Source organism: Pectinophora gossypiella, chromosome 15, assembly GCF_024362695.1.
Source record: "Pectinophora gossypiella chromosome 15, ilPecGoss1.1, whole genome shotgun sequence".
NCBI lineage: Eukaryota > Metazoa > Arthropoda > Insecta > Lepidoptera > Gelechiidae > Pectinophora > Pectinophora gossypiella.
Window position 1 is genome coordinate 12,183,895 of NC_065418.1, and position 23,099 is coordinate 12,206,993.

At 37.6% G+C, this 23,099-nt stretch overlaps 1 protein-coding gene across 1 annotated transcript in view; it reads left to right on the top strand.

Moving 5' to 3' along the window:
- LOC126373330 (ammonium transporter Rh type B) overlaps nucleotides 1-23,099 on the top strand; it is a 42,997-nt gene that overhangs the window by 14,267 nt on the left and 5,631 nt on the right. Inside the window, exons 3-6 of the mRNA XM_050019459.1 lie at nucleotides 10,594-10,785; nucleotides 13,201-13,343; nucleotides 14,074-14,233; nucleotides 15,732-15,844. Coding sequence (XP_049875416.1) covers nucleotides 10,594-10,785; nucleotides 13,201-13,343; nucleotides 14,074-14,233; nucleotides 15,732-15,844 — 608 coding nt within the window. The remainder of the gene's footprint in view (nucleotides 1-10,593; nucleotides 10,786-13,200; nucleotides 13,344-14,073; nucleotides 14,234-15,731; nucleotides 15,845-23,099) is intronic.

Here is a 23,099-nt window from a genome sequence, read left to right on the forward strand (position 1 = left end):
GGTCGCGGCTAACTCTCCGAAGTGCAGTCTGTAGAATGCCGACATACTGGCAGCTTAGCTGTTAGGCGCGTATCGCTGATCATCGTCTTGACTCAGCGCTCCACTGAGTCCAAAGCGGCAAGTTGATATTTAGCTGAGCCGTCCCATAAATGGCTGCAATACTACATACATGATCAGACTTGAGCTTTATACAGTGTTAGAAGCTGTCCAGGTGTGAAGTACCGCTTGAGGACGCCCAGCTTTTTGGCCGCAGTTTAAGCTGTATAGTATAGTTATAATAAATAATAAAATAAAAAGAAATTTATTTTCTCCAGTATTTTACAATAACAAAATGGATCTTCCAGTAAGTAATTTGATAATAATTATGCTCGTATTGGAAGTGACCACGCTGCTCTCGAGGATTAAAATTTAAATATATATATTTTTTTAATTAATAAGAAAAGATAAATTAATAGTGAAATAAAAACAATACACAATACACATGTTTTTATTCACTCCCAGGCCAGCGTAACTTCAAGAATAGAATAGAATAGAAATTGTTAAATATAAAAGGACTCCCACAAATATACATACTTATTTATTATTATTTTTTTACTTTCATTCGGCGAAAAAGGATCGTACAGATACTTAACAGAGAAATTACAACAAAATAAACATAAGCAGCCTTAAAGTAGAGGTAAAATACGTTTACTTAGAAACGTGCTGAGAATATCCAAATGAAGTACCTTATCTAATTCTTATACAAAAAGTTTCCTATTTATGGCTACCCACTGCTGGGTAAAGGTCTCCTCTCTTTCACGATTACGTCATCCTTTCCAGTCATATGCAAAAAAAAATCAGACCAATAGGTATTGCCCATCAGACACACCCTTAGTATCTATGTTAGTAAGTAGATAGGTAGAAACAACACGTTCTTCTATCGTGTGGATTGTGAGGTAGAGTACTAACCTCATTAACCCTGGTGTCAGGGTTACTATTGAGCCGCCAAAGGCCCCTGACATGGCTCATGTAATGACTACTTACTTACTTACATCAGTAAGTAGTAACCGGGACCAACGGCTTAACGTGCTTTCCGGAGCACGGATCATCTTACTTTCGGACAATCAGGTGATCAGCCTGTAATGTCTTAACCAAACTAGGGACCACAAAGTCATCTTTGTGATATGTCCCCACCGGGAATCGAACTCAGGACCTTCGGATCGTGAGCCCAACGCTCAACAACTGGACCACAGGGGTCGTTACTTTCATCATTTCTTTTATTTCATTTCATTTAGGTATTTTCAACAACATGTTTTAGACCCCTTTATTCAAATTCAAATTCAAAAATATCTTTATTCAGTAGGTAACATAGTTACACTTTGAATCGTCAATTTTTACATAACGAACGTCTCATCCGCCTAAAACTACTGCAGCTTCTCACAACCTGTATAGCCGGGGAAAAGAAGCTGCAAGAAAAACCTCGGCACAGGGCCCTAGACGTTCTTTAAACAAATTAAAATAAACATAAAATATTGATATACAATTGAGTAATTTAGCTGCCTAATATCAGTTCTCAGACAGTTAATCCCATGCATTCATATCTTCTAAATAATCACTAACTTTATAATAACCTTTTTTGGAAAGTTTTTGTTTAACTACTGTCTTAAAGCAGTTGAAAGGCAAATTCTGAATGCCAATGGGAATCTTATTGTAAAAACGTATACATTGCCCCTTAAAAGATTTAGTAATTGATTTAGATATTGATTTATGCGCTTATGAACGTGTAAGTCGGTAAAGCGACGTAGAACAGCCAAGTCAATGCTCTCGGCAGTCATCCTCAGGACTTCGTTATTGCTCCCCCGCAGTCACAACTACACCGAAGCAGTCTTTTTTTATTGTATAGACATCATCCACGTTAGCGTTCGCGAACATACCTGAAGAATGTCCTATGCAAATATCCTATGGATCCACTGCTTTCCGGCATACTTCATAATATCATTCAACCGGGCTGCCAACTAGTGGTCTGCCTCGATATCGAATGCCATCTCTTAGCCACCCTTCTATTTCATCATCATCATCAGTACATTAACGTCCGCACTGCTGGGGCACGGGCCTTCCCTAAAGATAGATAGGGAGATCGGGCCTTAAACCATCACGCGGGCCCAGTGCGGATTGATGGTTATTAACGACTGCTAATGCAGCCGGGACCAACGGTTTAACGTGCCTTCCGAAGCACGGTGGAGCTCGAGATGAAAACTTTTTTTGTGGTCACCCATCCTATGACCGGCCTTTGCGAAAGTTGCTTAACTTCAACAATCGCAGACGGAGCGCGTTTACCGCTAAGCCACCGAGCTCCTATTTAGTCTTTATTATATTTAGTCCATCTTTTGTCAAAAAGTCATAATTATGAAAAATATTTTCTCCAAAACATAGAACTGTTCTCGTTGTCGCCATTAGTCTTAATAATAGATTAACCACGACATAGAAACATTTAGTTTAGTATAACGTGCTAATTGCTTTGGCGTAGTGTCCCATTTTAGATTTATAGCACTATCAAATATAAACTGTTTCATATACTCGGAAGGACGAAACTATTTTAATGTAAGTTTGAACTTGGAATGAGTTTAATATCTCTGAACCTCTAAGGAAGTCAAGGATGGAAGTATATATAGTGTTAATGACATCGTAACTAATACTGAGGGGCATGATTCAGCCCATGATTCTGAGTTGATGTCCAGTGGAATTTTCTGTCGCAAAATTCATATTTTATCCATAGTTTTTCGATGGAAAATTCCACTTGATTTCAAGTCGGAATAATGAGCTGAATCGTTCCCCTCAGTATTTGTTACGATGTCACTAGCACTACAAGTACGTATTTGGGTAAAACTTTCAGGGATGTTTCAAACCATAATTCTGAGTTGGTATCACGTGGAACTTCCTGTCGGAAAATTCATTAAAAGTTTTTTTAAATTATTTTCCGTTCCGTACTTTTGTGACGGAAAATTCAACTCAAATTCAGAATCATGGTCAGAATCATGCCTCGAAGTGTTTTTACTATGCCACTAACACCCTGTAAAAGGTCTGACATTCTACAGCAACATATTGTATTGGGTAAAGATTTCTATCGCACCCAGTGTTTAGGCTTCAAACACAATCCGGATACTCCATACAAAAATCTCGTCAATACCGCGTGACGCCTTATCATGAGCGTGCGAGCGAGAGCGGTGATCTACGTGGGCTCAGTTACTCTTAAGACATTATAGTTTAACGAAGGAAACATTTTTAGAACCTTTTATGCTAAGTAAAAGCACCAAATTGCCTAATATAATCTCCAACAGATATTTTTACCCATCGCAAAGAAAAAGATAATAATATTCGACAACAAAGTGATAAAGTGATGCTACAAAAGTACCGTTCTATCTACTGAGGCCAAAAATTCTTTAAACAAATTCATGTTAGGGTAATTTTGCAACTAAATAATAACAAGCTTTAAAGTAACCCTAACATTTATGACATTAGCGAGAACTTTAATAGTCCCGGTTTGACCCTATTCATGTCCTTAGAGGACCAGTTTATGTAATGCCTAGTCGTAAAACGACCTGATGACTCCCCTTTGTTAAACTTAAGCAAAATGGAAGGTACAATGTAATAAACCAAATACAATAACCACGACACAAGGATAATTCGCACAATCGCAAAGCGGTCCACATTTTTAATTGTTATTTGTACTTACATAAATTGTTTTATTTTTACTTTTATTTAATTATTTTAGTTTATTTTTATTTATTATTTCTTGTTTTTATTCTTTATTTTGTTAAATTAGTCGTTTGTGTAATTAGTAGTTTTGTTAATAAAAATATCTTCGAGGATAACCAAATATTGGTGCATATTCCCGTAGACACCGTCTAATTTTGGTTTAAGTTATACCTGTCATATTCTTATTCAATTAAAAGTAAAGGGACGAGCAATCGACAGACATAAAATTTATTGAACACGCGTCAATTACAAGCAGAAACCTGAAACAACAACCCAACAGAATTGAAAGAACAAGTCAAATGGGTTGCATATCTACGAGATGCTCATATGATTCGAACAGAATCGAAATAATTAAAAAAAAAATACAAAATGAATCATGAATTTCGCGACGGAAAATTCCACTTGATATTTGCTCAGAATCATGTGCTGAATCATTCTCTTTAGTATTCGTTACGATGTCACTAACACCCTGAATAATTGAGGAAAGTAAAGACATATACGCGGCGGATGATTACCAAACATCTCAATACTACAAATACGAGTAGTAAGTATGACAATAGACTTACCAGTCACTATACTATTATTTTATTGTATTTAAGCAATAGGCCCCATATTGTAGAGGACTTAAAATACCTTTAGCGCCTCAACAGTAACCCTGACACCAGTCATGAGGTCAGTCATTGGTCTCACATAACCTACATGATTGTCAATAAGCATATTGCGTAGTTTCCTAGGTCCAAGATAAATTATAAAATTCTGATTATTAAATGAAGACAAATCTAAAAGAACGTTTTCTTTTTTAAATTCAACTTAATTAAGAATTTTAATAAAAAAAAAAATATAATAAATAAGTGTATCATTTTGTCACATTTTTATATGACGTCACAGGTTGTTTTTTTATACTTTCGTAGTAATTACGTGTTTTGACGTTTAGTAAAAAGTAAAAGATTTGACTCGTTGGAAACTAGCCTATTCTACGAAACGGTTTTACACGTTTCCTTTTCTCATCAAGTTAATACAAGGTTTCCAGAGGACCAATCTATCATGCTGGCATCACCTTAACCACCCATTACGAGAATACTATTTCCCTGGATTAATTCGATTCGACGAAGATATACGAAAAAATATCAGGTTTTCGATCATTTATTACCTACTTATTCTTTCGTAATAACGCGTGCACAGATTACCTACAATAGACACCGCATTAAGATAATGGTGCTGATTCCTGTACACAGCGTCTAATTTTATTTTAAGTTATACGTGTTATTATCATACCCCTTGAAAAAGAAAGGGACGGGTAACCGACAGGCATAAATTTTATGAAACACACGTCAATTTTAGGCAAGAATTTAAAAAACCCTTCCAAAATTTTACATTGGCCAATAACTCGACAGAATGAAGTTGACAGCACGCGTCAAGCAGGTTGCATATTATTATGAGCGAGATGCCTATTTTATTCGCCCAGGTCATTCATTCATTTACTCTTTCTTCCTAAAATTAACAGCTGTCAATCTCATCCATCCCTATCCTTTTCAACGGATAAGAAAATTACGGGTATAACTTAAAATAAAATTAGGATGTGCCTGCAGAAATCGGGGCTAGTAGTATGGTATAATGCACCAAACGTATATACAAACACATAAAGTCAAGTCTATTTTCCCACCGGGTCGATATAAGCTGAAATTCTCAATCTTGACATGCTCAAAATACATACGACACACTTCTTTATTTTGTACGTCTTTCGTGGTCCAGTGGTAGCTTTAGGCTCACGATCCGAAGATCCCAGGTTCGAATCCCAATGGGGACATATTTATCACAAGAATCACTTTGTGAGCTCTGGTTTGGTTAGGAACAGGCATATCCAGAGAGTCCGAGAGTATGATGATCTGTGCTTCGGAAGGCAAGTTAAACCGTGTTGGTCCTGGGTACTACTTACTGATGCAATTATGTAGTCACGACATGATGATGATGATAAGCCATGTCTTGCTCACGTTGGTAATCCATCTGACAACCCTCACGAAAAAGGAGAAGGAAAAAGAAGAAGCTTAGAAGGAGATTTTGTACATACTAAATATATGACAAAGCCAAGTTTGGTTTGAAATTCGTCAAGGTGGACCCAAGCGGTATCTATAGGGATAATCTGTGAGGTGGGTAGATGAAATTACGGGATAGGATCACGAGATATTATACCGTAATAAGGGATGATTGTTCTGAGTAAGCTCTGGCTATGTATTGCTAACAATAGGATTCGATGAACATTCTGTGTCGGTTTTCGCTTCGGCTATAGACTTGCAAAAAAATGTTTCTTTTATAAAAACGACCTACGATTATTTTTATATCAGTTTATACTTTTTAGATTTCATGTACAATCCCCTTAATTTTCAGGACCGTTTACCGAAATCCTGAATTTATGTTTTATTCGTCCGTGTTTTTCATTGATTGACTTCTGTTTCTGTTCTTGTCGCATTTTTGCCCAAATATTGAACGTTTTAGAATTTTGCAATTATAATATATTTAATTTCTTTATCTATATATATCTTTTTAACTAATTTTCATTTTAACTCTATTTTATTGAATATCTATTTATTCTAAGTAAAATTTTGTACATATTTAATTCTTTATTTTCATTTCTGTCGACCAGTTATAATAATATTGCGTATGGCAAAAAAATATATACTTATGTATATTTCCAGTTCAAGCTCCCTAAACCAAGTAAGTCTCTGCCGCATCCGTCACTCAATGCATATCGGCTATGCCACCTGGGAACCGGTGTAAAGGGCATTCGTTCACTGTGTGAGATAGGGTTTGATTATAGCGTCTCCTTCGTCGTCCCGTTGCATTATTATTTTTCATATGTTATAATTCAGTCGACGTCTATAGTCCAATAGTAAAAGTATTCGTTTATGATTCGGGAGCCTGGGAAAAATAACAAATATCACTTTATGAGATTGTCCCTGATTTGATTAGAACGTTGTAGATCTTGACTTGAATTACCTGTTTGCCTGAAAGCAATTTTACTGCATGATATTAAAGACAATTATTTAAGCCGTTTGTGTTGGATCAAAACTACTTACACAAATAACGTATGAGCCATTGGCTGCTCCATAGTAACAATTGTTAGTGAGTTTGGTAACCGACCTCACAACCCACACACACGACAGCAGAACGTAAACATCGTCTTGGACAGGGCTTCCCATACTTTTGTCGTAACATAATACCAATTTCATACTTTTAAATTCATGGAAGCCCATATCATATTATTACAATTATTTTTTATAATTGTAACGAAAACTTTGGTTCAGAAATATAGATAATACAACTAAATACTTACCTATATAATATACTATACACTTACTTACCTATATAATATAACACTAATATATATATATATATTATACCTACTTTTAGCAATTTACAATTTCTCATATTTGACAGTATTATAAACACTCATAGGCAAATTACAGTTCCATACTTTGCGTTGTAAAATAATAATTTTACTTGATAACAACTCGAAATCATGGTCTGAATCATCCCTTTCGGTACGGTGTCATATTTATGGGTGGCTACCACGTCTATCAGTGATGTATATAATACTGAAAATTTTTTGTATATTGCTTATATATTATATTTTATTTTAGCAGCCAACAAACAATTGGTTGATAAAATAGTTATTTCACAAAAAGCTTCGAAATATACTCGACATATACGAGTATAAAAATCATCCAAAACTGATTCTAAAAATTAAACCATAAAACCAATTCAATACACCGGAACGATATCGCACAATAAAACAAATATCACCCCGGTATAAAGGGTACACAATTTCTATACGAGAAGCACAGAAAGGAAAACGATATAGACAAGTAACTTATCGCATTTTACACATTGTTTTAGGTTTACGCGGTTATTATCATAATTAAAACACAATATAATAACGGGTTCTTACCGCGTTTAAATCAGGGATATGAGACTCCGGATATTATAAATCTACTTACTCCACTCCAATCTCATAAGTCATCCCGTGATCATGGCACTTGCAACAGTGTCGAAATATCGGGAGTCTCATACCCCTGATTTAAACGCGGTAAGATCTCGTTATTATGTCTTTTAATTATCGATACCAAAAATCCCGAAAAAAGAAAGACTTAGGAAATAGGAACTTATGTGTTTCGAATAAAAATGCGCTAAAATGAGAATTGACCAAGAAGTATTAATGGCTGGCAAGATGCTTTTAGAAAATCGCGTAGCGAAGCTCTATAGATATCTTAGCAGATTTAAAGAATAAGTTAATCACTTGTCCTTTAAACAACAATATATAACATTTAACATAAGCTCGCTATATTCCAATTGGGGTAGTCATAGGTACGTCCTTCGCAAGATGAACTAAGTACCCACACTTCACCGAGTTTTCTGTTAGGCCAACGTGATAGGTGGTGAGCCGTATCGCCATAAAATCGTCGAGTAAAGTGATCCACAATTAATACCCACCGGTATTTAATGATAATGCGTTGGTGTCCTGTTGGAGTATGCCTCTTACACTACTGTGATGAGCTAGTAATTTTAAACCCTTAATGATTGATGACTAGGTACTAAAATGCGCCGTAATTTAAAAACTTTTTCAAATAAATTATTGCCATTCCCTGCCGAATAAAGGTTATTAGATTTTCACTAAATCTCTACGAACATTAACATATCGCAGTAAGTTTCTTGAACTTTGACGGGATGGGTATTCCAATAAATTAATCATAATTTTAATTTATAATATTATTTTTTAAATTTTATTCAATATTTATCTAATAATAAGACTGTCCGATAAATTCACAAACTTCACATAAATTACAATTTGATATTATTTTTGTACATTTATTATATTTTTTTACAATTTGATAATTGTTTTTAAATATGTATTATTTTTATTTATTTTCATCTAGCATTCTCAAATATCATTTTATACGCGTCTAGTGACTATTTGATCTGTTGTTCGAGCTAATATTTTTTTGCCCTGTTGTCCCGTTGCGGCTATTTCGCGGAAAACATTGTATTGTGCAATTTCATTTGCAATTTTTCATTTGACATCTGACAGGTTCATAATCATCGTGAGAACACGCAGTTGAGTGACCTACTTTTCTGTGGGGATGGATGTAGGCATACTCGTAGAGTATCTATTTATCTAAGTATAATAATTTAGAGAAACTGATTGACTAACATAATCAGCGTACACCCAGAAGCACTTATGATAGATATACAATTTCTTAGACAGAAAGATGATTTTTATTTTTATAGCACTTACCCGTGCTTAATCGAAAACATTTTTGACTCGGACGGGACTTGAACCCATAGCTCTTGACTAGCCGGGACGTGCGTTACCTACGCTACCTACCTACGTTACCTACGCACCGAGTCCTCCTCTTATCCATGCGAAATATTTCGATTTAAATTTTCTCTTTGTAAGAAAGAGGATGAATTAATATGCTTGACGCCACAGTTCAGCCTTTAATGAATACACAAACACCTAATACATGGAGGATGTCCGATATAAAAAAAAGTATAATGTAGGCAAGCTTTTTTTGACTACTCTAAAGCCTCATCTTCGTTATGTGACACTTGATATAGGATGAGACACCGGCAGATTTTGTTTGACATTCAGGTCTCCTATCGTGTTGGTTGTGAGGTGAATCACCAACCTCATCAACCCTGGTCTTATTATTGAGCTGCCAAAGGCCCCTGACATGGCTCATGTAACGACTACTTACTTACGTCAGTAAGTAGTAACCGGGGCCAACGGCTTAACGTGCCTTCCGAAGCACGGATCGTCTTACTTTCAGATAATCAGGTGATCATCCTGTAATGTTCTAACCAAACTAAGGATTACAAAGTGATTTTTGTGATATGTCCGGGATTCGAACCCGGGACCTTCGGATCGTGAGCCCAACGCTCAACCACTGCACCACAGAGTTCGTGACATTCAGGTAATTGTCATATAGTTCAAGCATCGGGCGAAGTCTGCCGATGTCGTATGATAGCACATGGTCGATAATAGTCGGCTAGAGGAGACAAGGCTGAGATTAATAAAGCGAGATCAAAAGCCATCAGCTTTGTGTTAAAAATGTTCATTATTTTGTGTTAACCGCGTTCACGCTAATATAATATAATTGCAAGTCTTTTATCAACGTAATCCCATTTTGGAGCCGATGACTAATTGGAATTATACACTCATTACGTTCTCTGTAAATCTATGGTGATGCTTTATCCCAAAATAATGTTTTCGTTGCATTAAACTTAAATAGGTTTTGTGAATAGTCAGTAACGAAAACTATGCGTATTTTATTATCTCGTAGACACGTATTTGTTAGGATATTATCTCATACATAGCATTGTGATGGGCTGGTCAACTGTCATACATACTTATAGGTATCATGAAAATATTCCTTATATCAATAATAAATGAGCTTTTTCCTACCCCAAAAAATTGTACTGATTTTCATTCCAACGTAACTGTTTTTGCGTTTACCTTCTCAACCACTGGTATCTTTACTGGTACTCTATCTTTTATCTTTAATGGAATAAAAACAAATATTGCTTATGCGGTAGATGTAGTCATTTTTCGTACTTAAATGGAAAAATATTTTTTTTTTTACATTTTCGGTCAGTAAATACCATTTGCGAAAAATCTACTAAATAAAAGTTTTCACGTCGGCCAACAACCGGCGCATGGTTTTCAAAACCTGGATATTTTATAATTATCTATTAAAGTTAGCTATCTACTGTATGTTATTTTTGTATGTTCCTTGTCGCTGTTTTATTGTGTACAATAAAAAAAACACATCATTCTCAGAGTCTTTCTTTTCTTTTCCACAGGTTTCGAGGGTACCCATGTGATGATCTTCATCGGTTTCGGGTTCTTGATGACCTTTCTGAAGAAATACTGCTACAGCGCCCTCGGCTTCAACTGGCTGCTGGCCGCCCTCGTCATACAATGGGCTATGTTCTGCCAGAATGCCTTTCACATGAAAGATGGAAAGATTTTGGTGTCCAAAATGGAAATGGTCGGTAAGTGTTCGAGAGTAATGTTCGGTCGGTAAGTGTTCGAGTCACTGTGATGCTGCTTGCTTCTCAAACGGGGAGCGCCGGTTGGTACCCCTATACCAGAATTGCTCCAATGAGTAATTAATCTACCTTAAGTGCAGTTTTCACCAACACAGTTGGCTCGTTATGTACAGCGATACGGCTCACCAACTATCACGTTGATCTAACAGAAAGCTCGGTGAGGTTGGTACTTAGTTTATCTTGTGATGAATATAGTAGTGAGTTTTATGTTATGTTGTTTCGAGAGTTACTCTGATAGGCAAGTGGACTAGTTAAAACTGAGTTTTGAAGGATTTAAAATGATAGTAGTATAAGCTCACGACTATATTACCAAAGGTAGATTAACACGTTCACTGTGTAACTGAAAATTAGATATCAACCTCTCACATACATACATACATAAACAGCCTATATACATCCCACTGCTGGGCACAGGCCTCCCCTGAATCAACCTTTACCTAATCATGGGACTTAAACATAGCTGGTGAGGAGTGGATGTTTATAATTATACCTCACTTCTCCACCTCTAGGCACCCCTGCCTGCCTTTCAAAACAAGATTGGCTGCACGTCAAAGAATAGATCAGTCCTTTATTTTTTACTAGCTTTTGCCCGCGACTTCGTCCGCGTGGCGTGTTATATAAGAGAGAGATCTTTGTGTGTGTGGGAGTGCATACTTATGCAGTTTAGATTTTTTCATAAGTACAATTTTTTTCCCAATAACTCCCATTTTTCAAAATACAGCCAAAAATAAACTTTATATTTACTAAGGTATGCATGCATGCTAGATTGCATCAATTGATTGAATTGATTTTTTTTTAATTGATTGTTCATTGAGTTTTAATTTTAATACACACTTCCTCTCTTCCCTTCAACGTTGCTGTGCCCTACAGGGTCCATGTTTTAGTTCCTATGCCTATGTAACACTCCATTGTACTACATGGAATGCAATAAATAATTGAATTAAATTGAATTGAAAACATCTATCTTACGCGGTTTCAATTTTTTCATACAAATGTTTTTTCCCCACTAACTCCCGTTTCCGTGGTAATTTTGCAATATCCTGTTGCAACTAAGCTTTAAGTTAACTAAGGTACCTGCATGCCAAATTTCAAGCGTCTAACTTAAGCGGTTTAGATTTTTCATACAAAAAGATTTTCCCGCTAATTTCCGTTCCCGTGGGAATTCCGGAAATTCCTTTCTTAGTGCACCTCTACGGTACCTAAGCTATGTCCCTTCCAAATTTCAAATGCCTACGTTTAGCCGTTCAGGCTATGCGTTGATATGTCAGTCACTGAGTCAGTCAGTTTCTCCTTTTATTTAGATTTGATTTTTTCATACAAATGTTTTTTCCCGCTAACTACCGTTCCCGTGGGAATTTTGTAATATCCTGTTGCAACTAAGCTTTAAGTTTACTAAAGTATCTGCATGCCAAATTTCAAACGTCTAACTTGAGTGGTTTAGATTTTTCATACAAAAGGATTTTCCCGCTAATTCCCGTTCCCGTGGGAATTTCGGAAATTCCTTTCTTAGTGCACCTCTACGGTATCTAAGGTATCTGCGAGCCAAATTTCAAACATCTAACTTGAATGGTTTAGATTTTTCATACAAAAGGATTTTCCCGTTAATTCCCGTTCCCGTGGGAATTTCGGGAATTCCTTTCTTAGTGCACCTCCACGGTACCTAAGGTACCTGCATGACAAATTTCAAACGTCTAACTTGAGTGGTTTAGATTTTTCATACAAAAGGATTTTCCCGCTAATTCCCGTTCTCGTGGGAATTTCGGGAATTCCTTTCTTAGTGCACCTCTACGGTACTTAAGGTATCTGCATGCCAAATTTCAAACGTCTAACTTGAGTGGTTTAGATTTTTCATACAAAAGGATTTTCCCGCTAATTCCCGTTCCCGTGAGAATTTTGGGAATTCCTTTCTTAGTGCACCTCTACGGTATTTAAGGTACCTGCATGCCAAATTTCAAACGTCTTGAGTGGTTTAGATTTTTTATACAAAAGAATTTCCCTTCACTACTCTGCTCCTATTGATTGTAGCGTGATGAAAAGTATACTATAACCTGTCCAGGAGTGTGAAGAATAATTGTACCAAGTTTCATTAAAATCCGTCCAGTAGTTTTTGTTTCTATAAGGAACATACAGACAGACAGACAGACAGACAGACAGACAGACAGACAGACAGACAGACAAAAATTTTACTGATTGCATTTTTGGCATCAGTATCGACCACTTATCACCCCCTGATAGTTATTTTGAAAAAATATTTAATGTACAGAATTGACCTCTCTACAGATTTATTATAAGTATAGAAAAATATATTTAATCCTTGGTATTTTTCCTTGTTTTCTTAATCCATATTTTTTTTTACAGAGGCCGACATAATGGCAGCGACAGTGCTCATCACGTTTGGCGCTCTATTGGGGGTCGCCAGCGGTGTTCAGTTGCTTTTCATCGCCATTGTCGAGACTGCAATAGGCTGCGCAAATTTGTATCTGGTTGTTGATGTTTTAAAGGTAATGTAATTCTTCGGTTGTGTAAGCTCCTACGCCTAAGTATTTTGTTATGTCGTATGTTTTCTGTCTCTCTCTCTCTGTCTGTATCTGTGGTTCAGTGGTTGAGTGTCCCGGGTTGGAACCCCGGCGAGGACATATCATAAAAAATTACTCTGTGATCCTAAACTTTGGTTAGGGCATTACAGGCTGATCACCTGGTCCATGCTTCCGAAGGTACGTTTGGTCCCGGTTACTACTTACAAATGTTATAAGCAGTCGTTACATGAGACATGTCGGGGACTTATGGCGGCTCAATAAAAACCATGACACCAGGATTGATGAGGTAGGTAATCCACCTCACAACCTACACGATAGAAAAAGATCATAATCGTGATATCTGGGCTGGCCATGTGTGCCGCATGCATCCTGAATGCTTGGCCAGGATCATCACGCATTAGGTACCGCGGGATGGGTACCGAAATCGCAGTAGACCATGTAAAAGATGGCGTGATGATCTTGACTGTAATCGGAAAGACTGGACTGAGCTCGCACAGGACCGTGAGTTGTGGAAAGATTTGGGGTAAGCCTTTCTCCAGCAGTGGGATCAAGTAATGATAATAATTGTCATATGCGACTACGGTTCTCCTGGTTTCACGTTAATTATTGATTGTTCTTTGACGACTCTATGATGTTTCTGTGTCGTTCTGTGTGTACAAAACAGTACCAAATTGTATTGTATCTTTTACTTCAGGCGGCGGATGCGGGTGGTTCCATAGCGATTCATACTTTCGGAGCATACTTTGGCCTTGGCGTCAGCTTGGCATTCAGGAAGAAGGCAGCACAAGATGCTGCCAACAATCCAGTAAGCCTGAACGCACCAAGCTACACCTCTGATGTCACAGCTATGATAGGTAAGTTGACATGATTCGTACTTGACATTATTATGAGCACTGTAAGGGACAGAAGTTACGAGGTCATTGACCTTTCAATCATAGCAGTATGACACTTCTAATTTGGCCATTGCTTGTAGATTCTGCCCTTGATATGTTAATATGATTTTTTAGGCGTAGTTGTTTAAAATCTTACATAAAAATGGGTTGAACAAAAAATAACCAATTAAGTACGACAGCTAATTATTTGTACCAATACTGGCCACAATCAAAAAGGGTAAGGAGCGTACTCCACCACCCATTTCCAATTTGAAAAAGCAAATTAATTATAAAAGTCGCTACATCGACCCGACCGGGGCTTGAAGAAATATCTGCACCCAACTTGACATTATTATTAACACAAGTCAAATAATTATGATGTTTTGTATTGAAATGCCGAACAATAAAAAATACGCAATATAATTATTAATTTAAAAGTAGCTGCCTACTTCTGAAATCTTTTTAACGGTCAATTTATTAACATGAAACGTGTTTTAAAGCATTTTAATAATCAGATAAGGCCCCGTTCATGTCAATCGCATAGATTATATTAAATTCGTAATGACAAGGAATTATTTACGCACGAGGTGACGTGGGTTTCTAAAGCTTTAAAGGCATCCATAATTGGAAACGGTACCTAATTGACATTCAAATAAGGCCAACAAACATACTCTCACACACAATTGAATATTTATTACAATTAATTAATGGCCATTATGATAAAAATATTTCTTTTATGTATACAATGGCCTCGATTCCAGTATTCACCATTAAATTTTATTTTAAGTTATATCGGTAATTTTCTTACCCGCCGAAAAGGAAAGAGACAAATAATCGACAGGCATAAAATGTATGGAACACACGACAATTTTAGGCAGAAATCTAAAACAATCCTCTACAATGTTTACATTGCTCAATAACCCGATAGAATTAACTTGACAGCATACGTGGACCGCGTTGCATATCAGCGAGATGTCTATTTAATTCGCCCGGGTTAGTCATTCATTTTAACATTTACAATTGTCAATATCCCGTCCCTTTTCGGAGGATAAGAAAATGATGGGTATAACTTAAAATAAAATCAGGTGCTGTCTGCAGGAATTGTGGCTATTACGTAATTAGTCAAACACCGCAAGTTGCGAGTTAAAGCAATATTCAAGCAATCTAAAAACGCAATAGTTTTTTTTTAGATAAATTGCAACAATGTGACCTTTTTAGATCCTTTAAACTGTCGTCCATTATTGTAAAACAAATATTTTTGTAGCCTAAGTAATTGGGCGGAAGGCAAAAGGAAACCACTGCCCTATTTTTCTCTAAAAAGTAGCATATAGAATGCTACACCGATGAGAGCGTGGCTTTTAAATAAGTGATAATGAGCCTAATTCATGTCCCATCGCTGGGCAAAGGCCTTCTCCTTCTCTTTCCAAGAGCATAGTCTTGGGCATAAATAAAATATTACATCATGTAAATTTGCACACAGGTTCAATATTCCTATGGATATACTGGCCATCGTTCAACTCTGCCTTAGTCGAAACCCCTGGAGAGTATGACAGAGCCGTCATGAATACGTATTTGTCATTGGGTGCTGCTACGGTAAGTTTGAGTTTGGTTTTGTAAGTTCTGAAAAAAATAATTGTCTAGTGATTTGTAAAGTCGATGAGCGACTTTTAATGTGCAGGCTAGACAGAAATGGTGCAGATGCGACTGCTTCTATCTGATGCTTAGAAACATTATAGACTATAGTTGCCTTTGGACTAGCTTTACAGTCTATTTTGTGGCACTTTTTGGGGACGTTACCTCACCTTCGCCAAAAAGCCGTGATGGTGATTGTCCAGTGCTATACCGGGTGTTAGTGACATCGTAACGAATACTGAAAGGGATGATTCAGACCATGATTCTGAGTTAATATCTAGTGGAATTTTCCGTCGCAAAATTCATGAAATTTTGAGTTTTGTTTTTAATTATTTTCAATTCCATATTGTGCTTTTAGCTGCATAGAACCCAAATTTCAATAAAAAAAACAATAATGACAAATTATCGAAAATTTTCGATGTAATGGAGACAACAGCTGCTCGAACGGGTCAACGGCCACACGCACCGCGCCGCGCGCCCCGCTCCGCACGCCCCGCTCCGCGCGCCCCGCGCCGCACGCCGGCGGCGCGGCGGCGGCGCGGCGGCGGCGCGGCCTACAAAGTAGGCACTACGAACCGATCCTATTTCTTTCTCTGTCTATCGTAAATTATAAATTTTATTTTATTCTTATTCTTAAATGGACGGATAATCAACAGGCATAAAATTTATGGAATACACGTCAATTTTAAGCAGAAATCTAAAACAACCGACAGAATTAAGTTACCAGCGAGATACCTTTTTGATTCGACCGGGTTATTCATTCATTTACTCATAGGAATCAACCTAAAACAGTTGAAACAGTAAATAATTGTATTCTTTGTTGTCATTAGAATAACTAACAACCAACTAACACAACCACCACAGATTAGGTAATTAGTTACCTACTATGTCAACCATCCACCAACTTAGTATGTAAGTACCTACGCAAAACCTCGCTACACAAAAATCGAAAATAAATAAATCTTTTAGATCAATACCCATTATTGTTACAAAGCAAGACCTATCGGTACTATCGCTAGTATCGATCTAAATGTACTATCACTACTTTCGATAGTTTAGACAATTTTCAAGTTCAACAATTGATAATCTACCTATCGATAGTTCGGCAACTCCGCCGCGTAGGCAATGTCGGCATGTTCAAAGAAAAAAATTGACCGAGTGGAGTGATCTTATTTTTCTTGTTACATGTTGGTACCGTACCGAGGTACTAAGTACTAAGTTATTCGTAGTTTTAAATCTCATTGTTAAATCATCAGTAAAGAACTAATTAAACCTATCCTGTTCTGTGTACAATATTCATGTAACGGCTACGTGCTTACATAAGTACCTAGTAGACGGGAGCAACGACTTAACGTATCTTCCGAAGCACGGATCATTTTACTTTCGGACAATCAGGTGATCAGCCTGTAACGTCCCAACCAAAGGCCTTATAAACAGATTTTTGTGATATGTCCCCACCGGAATACGAACCCGGACCCTCCGCATCCCATCGCTCAACCACTGGACCACATAGGCCAAGAAGGTTCTAAGACATAATTAAAGGATCCTGGGACGCAAGACCTCCGAGTTAGGGCTTGTTTGATCTGTCTTGATGGATACTCGGACGTGAATAGCCTCACGGATCAAGGGCAACGCGCGCCAATAAAGTAGGCATTACGAACAGATACTAGGTATTTCTTTGAGTTGATAGGTATCAAGTGAAGTTTCCTGTCGCCAAATTCATAAAAATAATAGATTTTTTTCAGTCCCATATTGTGTTTTAAGCTGCATAGAACGCACATTTAAAATAAACAAATAAAAATTACTAATTATTAAATTTTATCAATGTCATCAATAATAATAATAACGTATCTACAACTTCAGCTATGCGCAGGTGAATAGCCGGCGCACGGGTCAAGGGCAACGCTCGCCAATAAAGTAGGCATACGAACAGATACTATTTCTTTCTCTGTCACTTGCACCATAAACATACTTCTCTCTCTCTCTCTAGTCGTCGGCTCGACGCGGCCGCGGCCGGTGCGTCGTCGGCGCCCTTAGTCGGCGCCTTTGATGCTTTGCGCTAACGCCGCCGCGCGCTTCCGCTCAGTCGAATACTAAGCTTGACCCGAATCGCGTGATGTTTTTCGAGGATATTTTTTTCGTGTTTGTGAGTGTTTGTTTCATTCTGTAAATGAGTAGTGTCGACTATGATGATAGATCATAGACCATTTAGTGCGCAAAAGTATGGAAGATTGTTGATGTTTATTAAAGAGCAAGGTGTTGTGTTTGTGAGTGCGTGTGATACCTACCTACCGCGGAGGAAACGCGATGTTGCATACCTACGTGACGTGACATGTTCTAGGGTACCTACCTAGGTACTTCATCCGAAGGAATAACAATTAAGGTAAGGCAAGAGTAGGGTTTTTATTGTTAATAAGTTAGGAACGTTTTAATAACTGGTAGGTAGGTACCGTGCGTAAAAAATCGTGGCAGTAGGTGTTCTACTTCAACAAACAACATTTTTAAACGTTGAACCACTACTAAGCATCTAAATACAAGAGAATGAAAACTCCTACCTAGATATCAACATCGTATCTCACACGCGTAACGTAGCCGCGCGTAAGTTTAGCGTCTGTGTGGCGCGTTGTTCGACTTACATTGCGGCACAGTAAAAATTGAAAATCTTAATTAAACATTTGCGACAAGAAAAACACCCACCATCGTTTTTAGTACAATAAAATAGGCGTTCCATTTTTTTTTTCGTTACGATGTCACTAACACCCTGTATACTTATACCTACAGCACGAAAGTCACTGCCCAACGCTCATTAAAAAAAAATATTCAAAAAAAATCATATATTTTACGCCTATTTCCAGCCAACGTAAGCAAGACTATGGAATTCCATTTGCTTCTATCGTGACACACTTCTCTTGCTTCCTCCACATTTATCAATCGTACGAGTAGATCATACTGAACCTTTTCATTAAAAAGCAACTTCTTTGTAAACACATACTAAAACAAAACCGTCATATAAATAACAAAAAACGAACGTTCATGTATTTGCGGGGGATAACGGGCGAATGACAACTCCTGTATATAATTAATTCCTGTAAGGTTTTACGCCTCGTCCCTTTCGTATAATTTGTACGTACTTACCTAAAAAAAATCTGGAAATGTACGGAATGCGAACGCGTCATCTTTAGTCAGGTCGCGACGAGTTTTTCAATTTGGAAGTATACTTCAAAACTCTGCTCTTTGTGAGTTTCCCTACGTGTAGTGTAAATAATACAGGGTGTTAGTGACATCGTAACGAAAAAAAAAATGGAACGCCTATTTGATTGTACTAAAAACGATGGTGGGTGTTTTTCTTGTCGCAAATGTTTAATTAAGATTTTCAATTTTTACTGTGCCGCAATGTAAGTCGAACAACGCGCCACACAGACGCTAAACTTACGCGCGGCTACGTTACGCGTGTGAGATACGATGTTGATATCTAGGTAGGAGTTTTCATTCTCTTGTATTTAGATGCTTAGTAGTGGTTCAACGTTTAAAAATGTTGTTTGTTGAAGTAGAACACCTACTGCCACGATTTTTCACGCACGGTACCTACCTACCAGTTATTAAAACGTTCCTAACTTATTAACAATAAAAACCCTACTCTTGCCTTACCTTAATTGTTATTCCTTCGGATGAAGTACCTAGGTAGGTACCCTAGAACATGTCACGTCACGTAGGTATGCAACATCGCGTTTCCTCCGCGGTAGGTAGGTATCACACGCACTCACAAACACAACACCTTGCTCTTTAATAAACATCAACAATCTTCCATACTTTTGCGCACTAAATGGTCTATGATCTATCATCATAGTCGACACTACTCATTTACAGAATGAAACAAACACTCACAAACACGAAAAAAATATCCTCGAAAAACATCACGCGATTCGGGTCAAGCTTAGTATTCGACTGAGCGGAAGCGCGCGGCGGCGTTAGCGCAAAGCATCAAAGGCGCCGACTAAGGGCGCCGACGACGCACCGGCCGCGGCCGCGTCGAGCCGACGACTAGAGAGAGAGAGAGAAGTATGTTTATGGTGCAAGTGACAGAGAAAGAAATAGTATCTGTTCGTATGCCTACTTTATTGGCGAGCGTTGCCCTTGACCCGTGCGCCGGCTATTCACCTGCGCATAGCTGAAGTTGTAGATACGTTATTATTATTATTGATGACATTGATAAAATTTAATAATTAGTAATTTTTATTTGTTTATTTTAAATGTGCGTTCTATGCAGCTTAAAACACAATATGGGACTGAAAAAAATCTATTATTTTTATGAATTTGGCGACAGGAAACTTCACTTGATACCTATCAACTCAAAGAAATACCTAGTATCTGTTCGTAATGCCTACTTTATTGGCGCGCGTTGCCCTTGATCCGTGAGGCTATTCACGTCCGAGTATCCATCAAGACAGATCAAACAAGCCCTAACTCGGAGGTCTTGCGTCCCAGGATCCTTTAATTATGTCTTAGAACCTTCTTGGCCTATGTGGTCCAGTGGTTGAGCGATGGGATGCGGAGGGTCCGGGTTCGTATTCCGGTGGGGACATATCACAAAAATCTGTTTATAAGGCCTTTGGTTGGGACGTTACAGGCTGATCACCTGATTGTCCGAAAGTAAAATGATCCGTGCTTCGGAAGGTACGTTAAGTCGTTGCTCCCGTCTACTAGGTACTTATGTAAGCACGTAGCCGTTACATGAATATTGTACACAGAACAGGATAGGTTTAATTAGTTCTTTACTGATGATTTAACAATGAGATTTAAAACTACGAATAACTTAGTACTTAGTACCTCGGTACGGTACCAACATGTAACAAGAAAAATAAGATCACTCCACTCGGTCAATTTTTTTCTTTGAACATGCCGACATTGCCTACGCGGCGGAGTTGCCGAACTATCGATAGGTAGATTATCAATTGTTGAACTTGAAAATTGTCTAAACTATCGAAAGTAGTGATAGTACATTTAGATCGATACTAGCGATAGTACCGATAGGTCTTGCTTTGTAACAATAATGGGTATTGATCTAAAAGATTTATTTATTTTCGATTTTTGTGTAGCGAGGTTTTGCGTAGGTACTTACATACTAAGTTGGTGGATGGTTGACATAGTAGGTAACTAATTACCTAATCTGTGGTGGTTGTGTTAGTTGGTTGTTAGTTATTCTAATGACAACAAAGAATACAAATTATTTACTGTTTCAACTGTTTTAGGTAGATAATGGCCCTGATTCCTATGAGTAAATGAATGAATAACCCGGTCGAATCAAAAAGGTATCTCGCTGGTAACTTAATTCTGTCGGTTGTTTTAGATTTCTGCTTAAAATTGACGTGTATTCCATAAATTTTATGCCTGTTGATTATCCGTCCATTTAAGAATAAGAATAAAATAAATTTATAATTTACGATAGACAGAGAAAGAAATAGGATCGGTTCGTAGTGCCTACTTTGTAGGCCGCGCCGCCGCCCCGGCGGCGCGGGGCGCGCGGAGCGGGGCGTGCGGAGCGGGGCGCGCGGCGCGGTGCGTGTGGCCGTTGACCCGTTCGAGCAGCTGTTGTCTCCATTACATCGAAAATTTTCGATAATTTGTCATTATTGTTTTTTTTATTGAAATTTGGGTTCTATGCAGCTAAAAGCACAATATGGAATTGAAAATAATTAAAAACAAAACTCAAAATTTCATGAATTTTGCGACGGAAAATTCCACTAGATATTAACTCAGAATCATGGTCTGAATCATCCCTTTCAGTATTCGTTACGATGTCACTAACACCCGGTATATTAGTAAATATCAACATACCAAAAGCTAAAGCAAACCTTATATTTCAAACCATCTCAACTAAACTGTTCGTGTTTTAATCATTCCATTTTCGTAGTACATTATAGCAATCAAATAAAAATATCCTCAGAAAATACGAAGAAAACATACTTAAATAAATAAACATGTACAAGTTTATCGTCTACATGCAAGAAATCTTACAAAACAAACTATGATACTGGGTTTCCCTCCTATGAAAAGAGTGGTTTTTGGAATAAAATAAACAATTGAAGAAAGAACACAATAATAAACTAAACATCGGTCTTTGCCAAATAATAAGGATGAACTTGGAAAAAAAGAATCGAACGAGAAAACAACCTCTCTTCTTTTTCTTGATAAAGGAAATATTTGCAGTTGTAAAACCTAATAGTAATATTTACATACATACATACATAAACTCACGCTTCTTTCCCACCGGGGTAAGCAGAGACTATGGAATTAATCGTTTCATACACGCACGCTGGTTTGGAGTAGATTGTGCTGAACCTTTTTAAAGAATATCTCCAATTTGATCAATGTAGATCCTTCTAGGTCTTCCTCTGCCAACCATACCACCAACCTTTGTTTTATATACCGCTTTCGTAATCCTATTAAACTTCATCCACTATACGTATCTAAACCAAATTAATATAATATTTTAAGAGTGAAGTATTCATTTTGCGTCTAAAAGGCATTAGAAAACAATTGGTTTCATGACGCATTTGCTGCAAACAGGGAACTAAAATACATTTAACAAAAGTACCTATCTGTATCTGGACTGTGGTTCCCTAAGGCATTGACTTTTGCCCGCTATGCAGTCAACACTGATAAACCTCAGTTTAATACTTTGACATAGACAAGTTTTCAATGATACTCCTTCCGCAGAATGTTGATAGACATTAACGAGTCCGCGATAAAGGCGTTGTTCTTAGGAAATGACTTAGGCCTCTTACCCATGAGCCATAAAGCCAGTTGAAGTTTAACGCTGTGAAAGCAAACGATGCTACGTCAGTAATTGCTGTTGATCAACTGTTACAATTGGCTCTGCTGACAGTATAGTTCTGCCCATGTATAAAAAAGTATATTGGTTTGGATCTACTCTGAACCGGCGTGCGTGTATGAAGCGATTGATGAATGTGGAGGAAGCAAGAGAAGTGTGTCAGGATCGAAGCAAATGGAATTCTATAGTCTCTGCTTACCCCGGTGGGAAATAGGCGTGAGTTTATGTATGTATGTGTATGTATTGGTTCGGAAACCAATCGAATGTATGGGATATGAAGCATATCCACCACGCTGCAGGTTTGGGCTTGTAGCCCGGAACCAACGGCTTAATGTACCTTCTGAAGCATGGAATCATTTTACTTTATCGGACAATCGGGATTTT